General features: G+C 60.3%; 1 protein-coding gene across 13 annotated transcripts in view; it reads left to right on the top strand.

Moving 5' to 3' along the window:
• The window catches only part of CACNA1E (calcium voltage-gated channel subunit alpha1 E), a 112,840-nt gene that overhangs the window by 95,181 nt on the left and 3,528 nt on the right, over positions 1-14,131 (top strand). For 3 of the 13 annotated variants that reach the window (XM_048054249.2, XM_067001527.1, XM_067001520.1), the window contains 10 exons: positions 70-197; positions 6,359-6,455; positions 8,042-8,147; positions 9,176-9,283; positions 9,808-9,908; positions 10,335-10,441; positions 11,058-11,166; positions 12,074-12,202; positions 13,620-13,800; positions 13,918-14,111. In XM_048054249.2, the coding sequence (XP_047910206.2) occupies positions 70-197; positions 6,359-6,455; positions 8,042-8,147; positions 9,176-9,283; positions 9,808-9,908; positions 10,335-10,441; positions 11,058-11,166; positions 12,074-12,202; positions 13,620-13,800; positions 13,918-14,111 (1,260 nt within the window). Of the gene's footprint in view, positions 1-69; positions 198-942; positions 6,456-8,041; positions 8,148-9,175; positions 9,284-9,807; positions 9,909-10,334; positions 10,442-11,057; positions 11,167-12,073; positions 12,203-13,619; positions 13,801-13,917; positions 14,112-14,131 lie in introns of those variants that run through there. The other 10 variants (XM_067001526.1, XM_067001528.1, XM_067001522.1 and 7 more) reach the window with 6 other exon arrangements.

Below are 14,131 nucleotides of genomic sequence, written 5' to 3'. Positions count from 1 at the left end.
TCTCTCCCTTCCCTTCTCTGCTCCCTCTCCCGTTTCCCTTTCTCTCTGCCCTTTTTCCCCCTTGCCTAGATGCTCAATCTGTTCGTGGCCGTCATCATGGACAACTTCGAATACCTGACCCGCGATTCCTCCATCCTGGGACCTCACCATCTGGATGAGTTTGTCCGGATCTGGGCAGAGTATGACAGAGCAGCGTGGTATGTAGCCAGCTCCTTCTCTCCCGGGCAGCCTCTCAGAGCTGGTTTTGAGCAGTGTCTCTGTCTGCTGCTGCTGAAACCCGGCTGCGATGCCCAGGGCAGGGCTGCTCTCACTCGCAGTCCTTACAAGGGTAGCAGCCGTTTCCCATGACGCCTGGTGGCACGGGCACCTTAGCTGAGAGCCTGAAGACGTTCATGGCTCACCGTGGTGTTTTTCCCGAGAGCTGGAGGCTCCTGCTCCCCCTCTCCTCCCCTGCCATCCCACGGGCAGGTCCCTCTCAGCATCCTCCCCAGCCTCTGCCCGAGACAGCCTCCATGGCTGGGTCCCCAGCGCCCCCGGCTCCTGTCGGGGCAGGGCAGAGGGTGGCTTGTCCCAGGCCCTGGGGGCATGCTGGGGGCCTGCTGTGCTCCTGCCGGGTCATCTGTGGAGGAGCTTATTTGGAGAGTTTTTGAGGGGTCTGGGGATTTGCAGAGGCTGGGCACAGGCTTGCCTTTCCCCCGGTCAGCCCCCACCTCTCCAAGGGGCGCGTGGTTGCCAGCCCCAGCACCGTGAGGGTGGCTCGTGCCACTCCCAGCCTGGGGACAGCCTCTGTGGAGCCGTGTCCCATCACCACCGTGCCAGGGTGATGTTAGCTCAGCACCCTCGGCAGACACGTGTTCCCTTTGGAGACCTCGCCTCCACTGCTGGCCTCCTGCCTCGTGAGAGGCCAGCTCCAGCCACGGTTTCATTTTTTATCTTTTTAAGCCTAAATCCATAATCTGGCCCAGGAGACTGTCCAGGACAGTCACTGAGGAAGCCCACCTCTGATTTCTGAGCAAACCACGGTGGTTAGGGGCCGTGCACGGGAGCCGGTGGTGTTGGGGCCACCGGGGCAGCCCCGGCCCCTGCTGTCGGGTGAGGAACGGGTGAGTACATCCCCAGGGGTCCCGGCACCCATGCAGGGCAGCAGCTCTCACAGGAAGGGTCTCGTGGGGACAGCACGCGGGTCCGAGGCCAGGCAGGTTCAGGGACAGGCTCTGCCCAGACGGTTGGCTCAGCGATGGAGAGGGGATGGGAGGAGAGCGAGGAGAAACCAGAGGCAAAGAAGGGTAGGACAGTAGTGCTGCCGCTCTTTGCCTCCTCGTGCAGTTTCCCTCCCAGCTTGTCCAAGGATGCCCAGGAGGCTGCAGCACGCTGCACCTCAGCACGGCCCCCGTGTGCTTCCCAAAAGGGCTCGGAGCTGGGGCCGGGGGCTCAGCACCCCTGCGCCTGGCCCTGCCAGCTCCTGCATCAACTGCTTTGTTATTCCAGCGGATACGGGCCGTATCCTGCCGTGACAACAAGCGGGCCTGGGTCTGGGGGAAAAGGGGTGCGTGTACGGGATAATAATGTGTACCTTTGGCAGAGTGTGCTCTGGTGAGAGACCTAGGTGCTAGTGCCAGAGCCACCGGTCACATTATGTCTCCCTGCCTCGGGGTCCCCAGACACCGGAGATAGGATTCACTCGGCTGCCGGCCTCCCAGGCCCTCGGGAGGAGCAGAGAGCTAGTGGCACGGGGGAACACGGCTCCACCAGCAGGGCTCGTGGCCCAAACCGGCTGCAACCTCCCCCCCTGCCCCCTAAAATCCCAGCCCCGTCCCACCACCAAGTGTCGGTGGCCGGGGGCACGTGGGGCAGAACGAGGAGGCGTGAGCAGGCCCGTGATGGAGAAGGCGGCCGCCGATGCTCCCAGCTTTCCCCTCTCTGGGTCTGACGGAGCCAGAAGGAGAAGGGCCTTGCCCCGCAGCTGGTCCTAGCCCCCCTGGTTAAGCTCTCCACCCTCTCCTCCACCCTCTCAGTGTCCTATTAACCCACCTGTGCTTCCTTTGCAGCGGCAGGATCTCGTATAAGGATATGTACAAATTAGTACGGGTGATCTCGCCTCCTCTGGGCCTAGGAGAGAACTGCCCCTACAGGGTGGCGTGCAAGGTTTGCCTCCCAGTCCTCCGCCACAACCTGGCCACGGGACGCACCATCCACCCCTCCTTCCCCCCGCTCCACCACCACCACGCCTCCCGAGGGAACCCTCACGTTGCTTTCCTTCGAGTTTAAAGAGGTCCGCGGCCTCCCAGGGCCAGCAGCTGTCCCCCCCAGGGGGGCCCCGGAGCCTCCTGGGGGGGTTTGGGGGTGTTTGATAAATTGCACTGCCCCCAGCCAGCCCCGGCCCCAGCGGCGCAGAGCCCCCCAGCTCCGCGGGGACGCGTGCCACCGTCCCCGCTCGGTGGCATCAGTGGGACCAGGGCTTTTCCCCCCGATGCCCGTTTGTAAAGGGGGCTCAGGTGTGGTTTGCTCCTGGGGACGGAGGGAACTGGGGATTTTGTTGTATGGGAGAGGGAGGGTGGGATGCCAGGGTGACCCCCCTCCCCATAGGACATCTGGGGACGTCCCGTGGCACCCGGAGGACATGCGGCCACCTCTCGGGGAGCCGGGCTCTTGTGCATCGTGCCCGTGGCTTGCCAGCCCTGCTGGGAGGAGGTGTGGGGGCACTTGTGGGGCCAGGCTGGCTCCATGGGGTCTGTCCCAGCCCCAGCCTGGGCTGCATCTTTCACCTGGGGGCCAGCGGCCACCCGGGCTCCTTCCTGGCCTCTGGAGCTCAGCTCTCCCTCTGCTTGAGCCGGCTTCTCAGCCCTGAGTCAGGGCAGTGGTCTGACCTCCTTGTGCATCTCTGCACCTTCTTTTATGTTTTTTCCTTGGGGTGGCAACTGAGAAAATCCCTGTGCCTGCTGCCTTCTTCCTAGTGCCATGACACCCATCTCCATGGCATGAAAGGCTGAACCACAGAGCTCTTCTTTCCTCTTCATCCGTCAGGCATCCGAGATGTGTGAGGGAAGCTCAGGCACCCCTGGCCTGCAGCCTTCATCCTGCGAGGGAGGAGTGCCTCACCCCACGTACCCCCACAGCGGGTCGGTGCCCGAAGTCTTACAGCGTGGGCTGGCACCAGGAGCAGGGCAGGGGAAATGAGACACGATCATCTAATTTATGAAGACGGGTTTAGAGAAAGGTGGGCAGTTCTTGCAAGACCCTCAGACATCTCAACCCCTCAAGGACGGGGTCCCTGCAGTCTTTCCACTCTTCTCTGCTGCCTTCCTGGCAAAGGCTGGGGCTGTGCTGAGGTCCCGAAGACAGAAGACGCCTTCAGGAGGATTTCCTTCTCTTTGTCAGTTGATGGCAGGGCTTAACTGGAAAATGGTGCTCCCCAAAGCTGGGTAACCTGGTGCTCGCAGGGTCCCTGGAAGCCGGGAGCTCCGTTGCAGCCAGGGCTCGCTGCTGGCTCCGTGCGATGGACGGGCAGGGAAGGTGGGGTAAATCAAGGAGAGGCAGGGAGTGAGACACGCTTCTGCTCACACGTGAGGGGAGCCACATCCTTCCAGCCTTCTCTTCCTCGTGTACCATGGTGTCCTCCCCGAGCACATGGCATTTCAAGGACCTGAGAGATTTTCAGGGGTTCCTACTGGCCTGGAACAATTCCCAAAAGGGAACTGATGAAGAAGGAAAACCCACGCGGACATCACACTTTTGCCACCATGGACCAAATCCCCAAATGCCAACCCAACTTGCTCATCTTGCAGTTTGGTCAGCCTGCCCCACACAGTGCACAGGTTCCTGGAGGCAGCAAGGGCCCTAATTTCCAAAATAATGTAAGAGAGCAAGCCCCACACCCCTTTCCTACCAGGCTATTTGACAACAAATGCTAGCAGAAAAGCCACAAATGTGTCTGGGAAGTGGGGGAAGAGGATGCTCTGGACAAGATGGTACCTGGGCATCCTCAGGATGCTGCATAGGGGTGCAGCAGGGTGTGGAAGTGTATCTGCCAGGCCATCTGCGGGTGGGGGGACATTGATGCAGAAAGCCTTCCCGTGGAGATCCAGCAAACTGTCCTTACGCTGGGGAGAGCAGGTCTTGTAATCACATCTTGTTGGGAATGCCCCGACAACCAGCTCCACTCCTTGGGGCTCTCCTTGCCTTTCTTCAGCCCCTTCTGCCTCTGGCAGTCAGGCAGAAATGAGCCAAGAAAGCAGGCATCGCTTCTGCTGCCTGCAAGCATCCCTGGAGATGGCCATGGGTCAGGCACAGCAGAGATGTTCCACAGGTGTTCATGTCCCTACAGACATCTGCTCCTGAACCTACTCCCTCACCACCCCATATTCCTGTGCTCTCTTCCCAACAGCAAGCGATGGCACGGTTATGGTCATTTCCTACCTATGGGAGGACAGATCTGCCCTAAATTTCCTCCTCCACGGGGACGTGTTGTCTGGGCACAGCGCAGATTTAAGGCGTCTGCTGCAGGCAGATGCAGAGCGTGCAGCCCGTCTGAGAACAGCGCAGTCCTCGTGCAATATTTGCTGGGGTTTGCTGCAAACTCTTTATTTTCACAGGAATCTGTTCCTCCTTCGTTGTGCAGGGAATCTCAGCACACAAGACAAACCTGACGTATGCTGCGGGTGCTAAAATCTACCCCGCAGGGAACGGCGGGTTCAAGTTCACTGTCTTGCTTCCTTTCTGAACAAAGTTCTCGTGTGAAAGCTTGAAGTCATCTCGCTTTGCGACACATCATCAGTGCACAGCCAGCTCTGCAGCGGTGCTGCTTACGGACTGCTGGACCTGGATCTTTTCTCTTGATCATCCCACCTAATAGCCTCTGGTCTTGCTGTCACCCTCCCTCCGACCCTTTTAGACGTGTCAGGTCTCAAAGGGGACGGCTTGTCCCGCCTGCTCTGTGCCCCAAACCCTCATTGCGGGTGGGCTCCGTCTCACGTTCACCCCCGAACCACCAGGACTAATCTTGGCAGGGGGCTCTTTGGCCAGGGGGCTGCTCCCAGACCGGGGGGCACCCCTGAGAAGAGGGGACACCTCCTGCCTTTTCCTGGCTGCTCTCAGCACGGGGCTGGGGAAGCAGCCAGCATCCCAGCAGGAGCACTTTTCCAGCACCCTCCTCCCAGCCCCGCTGTGATGCAGCAGCAGAGTTTGGTGCTTCTGCCCTTGTGAGGTTTCCCCTGCCCCGCAGCCACCCCAAATATTGCAGCAGCTTGGCACGAGGGGAAGAAGAAGGTGGCCGAGCCCGGCACCCCCCCCCCGGGAGACTTATTTGAGCATCCTCCTCGATGTATGGAGAGAGGGAGGCGCAGCCCAAACACCTCAGCCCATTGCGGGGCGTTTTTTGGAGCACCCCTCGCTGTGGTGATCCTAGGCTGGCCCTACGAGTGGAGGAGCGCGAGGCGGGGGTCTGTCCGTGCTGCCCCCCCCAGGGGAAACCCAAACGCACCCCAATCAATGTTGGAAGGCCCGAACAGCTGCCTCTGCCGAGACTCTTTAAACTCCAACCTGGTGGAACTTGCAGCCGCATGCGGGAGAGAGCCAGGGCGGGGAGCATGGCATGCACAACTTTTTTTCCTCCTGATTTTCTTTTTTTCCAGCCGATTACAGCATGCCTTTTTGCACTGCTGCATGGTGGGGACGCGGTCCATCCGCAGAGCCAGACGGAAGCAACTGGGCATCTTCCTTTGACAAGTGACCCTGGCCCACTGCCTTCTATGCAAGACGCTGCCTCCCAATTGCATAGACCCCACGAGATGGGGATACACAGCCTTCCGGCTATGGGTTAGGTGGCCGAAGCAACCCCCAGGCCCCCCGGGAGGGAAGACAGGACACGGAGGCCACCGAGCGCTTTGAGTCGCTGTGGGGCGAAGCGCCCTACCCCCGATAACCCATGGCTCGAGCGCCGTGTATCTGATTTATACCACTCGCACACAGCCCTGGAAGCCGTGGGGCGAGCTGGGGGCTGCCGGAGGGCTCTAGGGACGGGGTGAGGCAGGAGGAGGACCCCCGGGCTGCTGGCGGGGCAGGCGCTTTGAGGCCAGCAGCGGAGAGGGGTGAGTCGCTTTCCGCCGGCATTCCTGGGTCTGTGTGAGCAGTGCTATAAATCCGCAGCAGGACAGTCTCTCGTGTATGATTTGCCTTGATTAACGGGTTTCCTGTTCTTTTCCTGTTTGTCCGTTTGTTGTTTCTTTTTTTTTTTTCTTTCTTTCTCTCCTGTTTCCTGTACTATTTTGTCCGTACGTTGTTTCCGCTCTCTGGGAATGCCTCCTCTCTCTCTCTCTCTCTCTCTGCATCTCCCTCCCTCCCCTTCCCCCTCCATGAGCAGTGGCCGAATCCATTACACTGAGATGTATGAAATGCTGACTCTTATGTCACCACCGCTAGGCCTCGGCAAGAGATGTCCTTCCAAAGTGGCCTATAAGGTAGATCAACCCTTCCTTCTACGGGGGGCTAGAGCCCGGCAGGAGCTGGCGGGAGGTGGGGCTGGGGGAGCCGGGGAGGCGCCGGGGGCTTCCCACCCGTCCTCAGCTCCTGGGGGGCGCGGTGTGCCCGCAGGGGTCCCGGCCACGCTTTCTGGTCTCCCCTGCCTGTGCAGGTGATGCTGTCATCGTCACTTGCAAGCCTGGGGAGCTGTGGGGTGGAAGACCCCTGGGGGAGAGCAGGGAGAGGGGCAGCGGTAGGGGTAGCGTGGAAGTGGGGGGGTCGGAGAGGATGAGGAGTGACCCCAATCTCAGGAGGGTGGGACATCTCGCAGGACCACGCTGGCCCAAGTTCGTCCCCTGGGCTGGCAGCCACCCTATTCCCAGCCAGCTAAAAGCCTATGGAGATGAGATCCCACTGGGCTGCCAGGATTCAAACCACAGGAGCAGCCCCGCGGCGCATGAGGAGCCAGGCACATCGGCACGAGACATCCTAAGGACGGCTCGTGCGGGGCAGAAACTGGAGCCAAGCCTCTGAGATTCCCCCCTGCAGCTCCCGGGGCAGCCCTGGCCCCGTGGGAGCAGAGCCCTGAAGGATTTGGGGTGGGAGCCCCTAGGACAGGACCCGGCGCTGTGCAGCCACGTGCTGCCCGCCCGGAGCGGGCTGGAGCTTTCCTTGGCTGTCCCCTCTCCAGCTCTCGCGTGTTGGTCCACACGTGTGCGAGCCCCCCAGGAGAGAAAGGGAGGGTTGAAGGCAGGGAGAGGACACGAGAAGCCGGGGGATAAAGGACTGGGAAGGGAAGGGACGACCCCAGGTGTTCTCAAAGCAAAATATACTCTCTGGAAAGTGGATCTGGTCACTTCGGTTTGCACCCCGCCTGCCCGGGGTGGGGAAGGAGCATGGCGTGTCTAACCTGCCTTGGTTGCCCTCCTCTCTTTCCTCCTGCACTTTTTCTACCCCTCCTTCCCCTTCCCCACCCTCGGATAATTCGGACCCTGTGCATGTGCTGGCAAACTTCATCTCTGAAAGACGCAAAAAGGGGGCGCCAGGATGTAGCATGCGAGAGGAACCGAGCCGAAGTCCCCGCAGGTTAGGGACCCTCCTCTCCCCTGCCCCAGGTGGGAAGGGTTGAGAGCTGGAAAGCCAAACCACCCGGGAACGGAGACCTGAGCCCCCTCTCCCCCTCCCGAGCATCTCCGACACCTTGCTGGCTCAGGGGTGTCTTCCCAAAACCACAGGGAGGTGCCGTGGCGGCCCCGTGCCAGCCTCGTTTTTTGGGGAGGGGGCCCAGGGGCCGTTCCTGGGGCGCAGGAGGAGCCCTGGAAGGCAGTGAGCCGGTGTCCTGGGGTGGAAGGAGCCGGGGGGGGGGGGGGGGGGCGGCGGGGTGATCCTTGCCCTTCTTTTTTGGCTGTGCTGTTTTGACACTCTTTGTTGCTTTTTATTTTTATTTATTTTTTTCCTGTTAATTTCCTTTTATTTTTATTTTTTTCTTCCTTTCGTTTAACGTTTGATTTCTTTTCCTCCAGCCCGGTCGATGTGTTTTTCGATATTGTTTTCCGTCCGCTGTTTTCTTCTCTCTCTTGCGCAGAGACTGGTGCTGATGAACATGCCCGTGGCCGAGGACATGACGGTCCACTTCACCTCCACCCTGATGGCGCTGATACGCACCGCCCTGGACATCAAAATCGCCAAAGGTAACGTTGGGGGGGTCGAGAAAGGGCAGAGCAGGGGGGTTTTGGGGAGGTCCCGTGGGCATCACAACAGCCAAAGTGGGGTTGAGCCTCGTGGGTGGAGGTGATGCATCCAAGCAGGCAAATTTCTGCCACCTTCTGTAATAGAAGCTGCTACTAGAGAGCAGAAATATCCCGATGTCCAAATTTTCAAGGAGGAGAAGAATTTCCCCTTTGGTGCAAAACCAAACCAAGGAGGGAGGCAGTCCCGTGTGCCTGGCCTCCTAGGGCTGTGGAGCAGAAATCCATCTCGCAAGGAACATTTTATGTTCAGAGCAGAAAAAAACCTGCTTTGTTGTTGTTGTTGCTGAAAACGCTCTGATTCATCGGATCAAAAGCTTTCTGCGGAAACATGCCACTTGCAATAAATCGTCCCCTGGGAACAGCTCAGAAAATCCAACCCAGGGCGAGCTCAGCAGAAGCCCGGTGCGCAGCCTGCGCCCTGAAACACCGTGTCTGAGCCCTGCCTGCGTGATAAAGCAGAGATTTGAGCCTGGCCACGCTCCTTCTCCCAGGATTTACTCCCTGCTTGGCACGTGTTAGCAGGGCTTTCAGCGCAGCAGATCCCTTCGCCGCTGGCCAGAGAGCTCTGCTCTCCTCCTGCTCGAGGATCTCAGCCAGGCAGAGCTGCTCTTGCACCAGCACATGATCCGCTCCCCAGAAAAGAGAAAGTGGGGCAGCAGCAGGTGTGTGTGGGCTGCAGTAGGATCGGAGCCGCAGAGACGGACCCAAGGCGAGCTCGAGGATGGCAGCTTTGAGTGGGAGGGCAGGGGATGGGAGGTGGCGGCACATATGGAGGGGATGGCAGGAAAGTTTCCCCGCAGGAGCAGGGGAGCCGGCTGGCTGATGCAACATGGCTCTCCCAGCCCCGAGAGCTGGTTTGCTGCTTGTCTTTGCGAGGGGGCCCCTCTTCAGGATGGGAAAGGGGTGTTCAGATGGGCCCAGGTACCAGCTCTTGATGTACATTGACCACTTCTTCCCTGCGTTTGAAGGTGGTGCAGACTGGCAGCAGTTAGACTCCGAGCTTCAAAAGGAGATCCTGACCATTTGGCCTCACCTGTCGCAGAAGATGCTCGACCTGTTGGTACCCATGCCAAAAAGTGAGTCTCTGCGGGGGCCGTGGTCCCTGCCAAGTTCTGCAGCAGCAGCTTCCCACCGGGAGGTGGGGACCAGACAGCCCCAGTCCTGGCTGGGGAAGAGGTGGGATGAGGGCTTGTGCTCGTGGGAGTCCTTCTGAAAAAAAAACCCTTTGATGAACCCAGAGTCTCCCGTAAGTCATCTCTGGAGCATGTAGGGGCAGGAGGCTGAGCATCGCTTGGCTGATCCACACGGTGGCTGAGGTTGGGAGGAACTGCTGGAGGCCACCTGGTCCAACCCTGCTGCTCACAGCTCCACCACATCCGATGGTGGTCTTGGAGGTTTATCAAGGTGCTGCCAAGCCACCTCCATCCGTTCCATCTCCCCTGGGTGCTTGGGTGTTTGGCGCTCTCTCTGCTCCAGCACTGAGCAGATTTTGAGGGCGACCACAGCAGGGCTCTTCCTGAGCTCAGCGCTGGTGCCTTCAGACCTGCAGTTTCTGTTAACATAAAAGCATCCTCCCTTCCTTCCCCTCTTGTGCTCTCAGCCTCTGACCTGACTGTTGGCAAAATCTACGCAGCCATGATGATCATGGACTACTACAAGCAGAGCAAAGCGAAGAAGCAGAGGCAGCAGCTGGAGGAGCAGGTGAGGCTCCGTGAGGGCGCGCGGGGACCAGAGGAGCTCAGAGCACTCTCGTGGGGCAGCACTGCTTCCTACCACGTCCTGACCAAACCTGGCTGCTGCTGCACTGGGAAGAGTCAAAGCGAGATGCCCAAGGGGCTCCTGGCTTGCGTGGCGTTGGCTTTCATCAGCCCCTGCCCACCCCTTGGGGAGCAGCGCGGTGACGCACGGGCAGGGGAGGTCGCGTAGGGTTTCTGGCTGAGTGGCTAGCTCGGGAGGTGAGGATGTTGGTGCGCGTTGGGTTTTTTTGACTACAGTCCCGTTTGTGCATCCTCAACGGCGAACATGAGCACCCCATCGCCTTCGCAAGCGGCGGAGGCGTGCTTGGCAAAGTGCTGGATGCTCGTCTGCGTTTCGTCCAGGCTCAGCTTCTTCCTTTCCCCAACACAGAAAAACGCGCCCATGTTCCAGCGCATGGAGCCCTCCTCTCTGCCGCAGGAAATCATCTCAAACGCGAAGGCTCTGCCTTACCTCCAGCAGGACACCCTCTCGGGCCTGTGAGTATCTCCCCGAGAAGAGGTGAGGTTTTTCTGCAGCTTTTCTGCTCCTGGAAGGGGGAACGGTCGGGTGTCCGCATGGACACCTTGTCGCGGGAGCAACCAGCTCTAAGTGCACACTCTGACCCAGGAGGGTCTCCTTGCTTGTAGGCTGAGAGTGGAGAGCAGGTGGCAGGCAGTCCTGGGCTCACCCCTGAGTTCCCAAACCATTTCCACCCAAACGATGGCTGCAGGACAGCACTGAGGCTTTCCTCTCGCTGTCCCACAGGGATGCTTTTCACACCAGCTCCTGCACTATGCGAAATGGGTCCCTCCTGCAGGCTGGGATGGCGTGGAAGCTGGGGGGCAGCCCAGGTGGTGCAGGGCCAGTGGGGGACCCCAGGACCCTGTCTGAGGACAAGGAGCTGGTTGAATTGCTGCTGCTGCTCTTGGGATGGCCCCTGGCTGCCATGGGACCTGAGGCGCTGGTGTCCTCTCCTGCCCGGGCACCGTTTGAGCTCTCCAAGGAGCATGGTGTCTGCCCTGGGGGTCTCAGCCTGGGGGGGGCGAGCATGGGGACCCCCGGCAATGGCAGCACCCCGCTCGTGCTCTCCCTGAAGCCGGACCGTCCTTGCAGGAGCAGCCGGAGCGGGTTCCCCTCGCTGAGCCCGCTCTCGCCGCAGGAGATCTTCCAGCTGGCGTGCATGGATCCGGCCCACAGGCAGTTCCAGGAGCACCAGTCTCTGGTAAAGTCACGCACTGCCTCTTGGGCGCTTCTCTGTGGTCCCAGGAGAATGCTGGCGGGCACGGGGAGGTGTGGGACCGTCGGTGTGGTGGGGTCTGGCCCCTCACCTCCTGCAGCCAGAGCTGCGAGCGTGGCGCGATGCCCTGCAGTAAAATATCCTTCTCTCCGCAGGCTGCTCTTTTTCCCCCGCTGAGCGCTCGTTTCAGTGGGTTACCCCGTGCTGAGTGATGGTATCTGACGTTTTCGGATCCGTGTTCATTTTGTTGTCAGTGCTGCTGTCCCCGACCCAAAGCGAGCTCCCAAACCGTCACCCAGGGGAGCACGCCCCTCCGGCGGGCGGCAGCCGTGTCCGTGTGTGTGTGTGTGTATATATACATATACATATATACATATATACATATACATATCTCTGCCTCTCCGTGTCTGTGTGTGTGCAGTCCTGCACCACCCCGATGCCCGTCGGGCGCGGCGCTGTACCCCCATACCTCCCCAGCCCGTTCCGTGTCCCCGTGCTCTGTTGCACCCTGTGAGCTCTGTACCACGCACACGTGTGGCCTCCCCCGTCCCCGCTGCCCCGTCCTGTGCCAAATTCCCCCGTATTGGGAATTGAGAAGGAGGTAAAGCCCGAGAAGACGGGCTGATCCAGGCAGGGCTTCCACTGCCACCATCGGAAGGAAGGAGGTGCGAGGTGGACATCAGATGAGCATGAAGGTCCCTGTATGGGCTCACCTGCACCAGGCTGTGAAATGCGGATCATTTCTGAGTGCCAACACGGCTGACAATCTGTCTCAGACCCTTCTGGCCCCCATGAAACCCAGCCCTGGTGGACCTGGGCTGTCCCCTGCAGGAGCAGCGCGCTGCCGTGACCCAACCCCATCCCAAGAGCGTGGCTGTGTGTTTGTTTCCAGGAGCCAGAGGTTAGGGAGTTTCAAAGAGTGCAGCCCTCTAACCGTGGCAGCTACCTTCCCGTGGACACTCAGGACCACGCTGTATCTGGGAGGGCCTCCTCCATGCCTCGTCTCACTGTGGAACCCCAGGTAAAACCAAGCAAAGCCCCCACGGGTGGCGGGTCCGAGCAAAGGTAACGCTGGTGCTTCTCTCCATGAGGAAGCCCCACGGCTTCATCCTCCGAGCCCCACGGCCCCCTACTGGCCCATGGCCCCATCTCCCCATCTTTGGGGTGCCTCACAAGGAGGAGAGCTGCTGTCCCCGTGTCTGGTGGGGACCAGTGGAGAGCAGCCAGGAGCACCGAGCACCTGGCCCGTGCAGGAGGTCCGTGGTGGAGCAGAACCATGCTGGGATGTTGCAGGGCCCCCAGGCAATGGGGCACCCCTCCTTTCCTCCATCCCCAGGCTCTGGGTGAGGTCTGGGGGGTCCCTGCCCGGCTGTAAGGTCCCAGAGGATGAAATGCCTTCTCCTTCTTTTCCCCTTGTCGCACCACGTGTGCTTGTCCGCATGTGTCCTTGGACAGTCTGTCCGGGGGAGCGCAGGCCACATTTCACCTCCTCGTTTGTCTGCCTGGTTTCTCTGTTGTTCTGTCTTGTATTCAGCCTTGACCGAGGCACGGGAGCTTTTTTGGGGGTTCAGTTTTGCAACCCTTCACCGTGAAGCCGGTGGTTTCTGACAGAAGTGCTGTTGCAAGCACCCTGTGTGGGTGCTGGCGCAGTGTGGCGTTGCTGCAGGGTGCTTTGGGGACGTGAAGGGGAAGGGAAGCTTTTTTTGGTGGACTTCCCTGAGCATTTGGCAGTGGGGGAGATGGTTGGGAGGAGGGGAGGAGAGGAGACAGGGAGAAGGACTCAAGGATGGAGAGGTACAGAGCTGCTAAAGCAAAGCAAAGGAAAATATATAAGGGGGTGATGCTTTCCACAAAACATACGAGAATGCAAGCCTAGAAGGAAGGGAGAAGATAGGAAGAAGAATGGCAGAGCAAAAGGAAAAGAGAACTGATAAAACAACAGTGTGCGTGGGGAGAGAGGGGATGAGTACAGGGCAAGGGGACAAGGGGATAATACAGGACCAGGGAGGGATGTGTAGAAGCTGGGAAAATAACCACTGGAGAAGCCAGGGCCCTCTCATCTCTCTCGTAATGATTTCTCCTTCACTGCCTCTGTTTGCTCTGCTGGTCCTGTTTCCGAGGCGGGAGGGATGCCAGGACAGCACCCGTGCTGTCCCTGTGCCACGGGCAGGATGCTGCCGCTCCTCCTCTGGCACCTGGCCATGCCGCGAGCCACACTCACACGCTTTCCTGAGCAGCACGCTTCAGCTCAACCCACTTTCCTCCTGCCCCCAGTTCATGCTGAGATCATCTTGGGGGACTGTGCCCAGGCTGGCCGCTCCCCAAAACCTCCCCATTGTGTTAAGGAGCTGCGGGTGGGGGGGGGTCCTGCTGGAGCATCCCACGGAGCGCCCGCCCCGGCGCTCACCCCATCCCCGGCCGGCCGGGGCTGCTTGCAGGTGGTGACGGACACCAGCTCGATGCGGCGGTCGTTTTCCACCATCCGGGACAAGCGCACCAACACCTCCTGGCTGGACGAGTTCTCCATGGAGCGCAGCAGCGACAACACCTACAAGTCCCGCCGGCGCAGCTACCACTCCTCGCTCCAGCTCTCTGCCCGGCGCCTCAACGCTGACTCGGGTGAGCGGGGTTGGGCGGGGGCGATCCCCTTCCCATCCCCAAAAACGAGCCCAGCACCGTCCCTTCTCGTCCCCGCTGCTGGGAATGGAGAGCGGGGACTGATGGGGTTTGCTGCAGGCCACAGGTCCGACGGGCACCGCTCGGGCGGCAGGGAGCGGGGCCGATCCAAAGAGCGCAAGCACTTGCTGTCCCCCGACATCTCCCGCTGCAATTCGGAGGAGAGGAGTCCCCAGGCGCACGACGAGTCCCCGGAGCGGCGGCGCGAGTCCCGGTCACCCAGCGAGGGCAGGTCACAGACACCCAACAGGCAGGTGGGTGGAGAAAACCTTCA

The sequence above is a fragment of the Anser cygnoides genome, chromosome 8 (assembly GCF_040182565.1).
Source record: "Anser cygnoides isolate HZ-2024a breed goose chromosome 8, Taihu_goose_T2T_genome, whole genome shotgun sequence".
NCBI lineage: Eukaryota > Metazoa > Chordata > Aves > Anseriformes > Anatidae > Anser > Anser cygnoides.
This window is presented reverse-complemented; position numbering and strand designations above follow the sequence as displayed.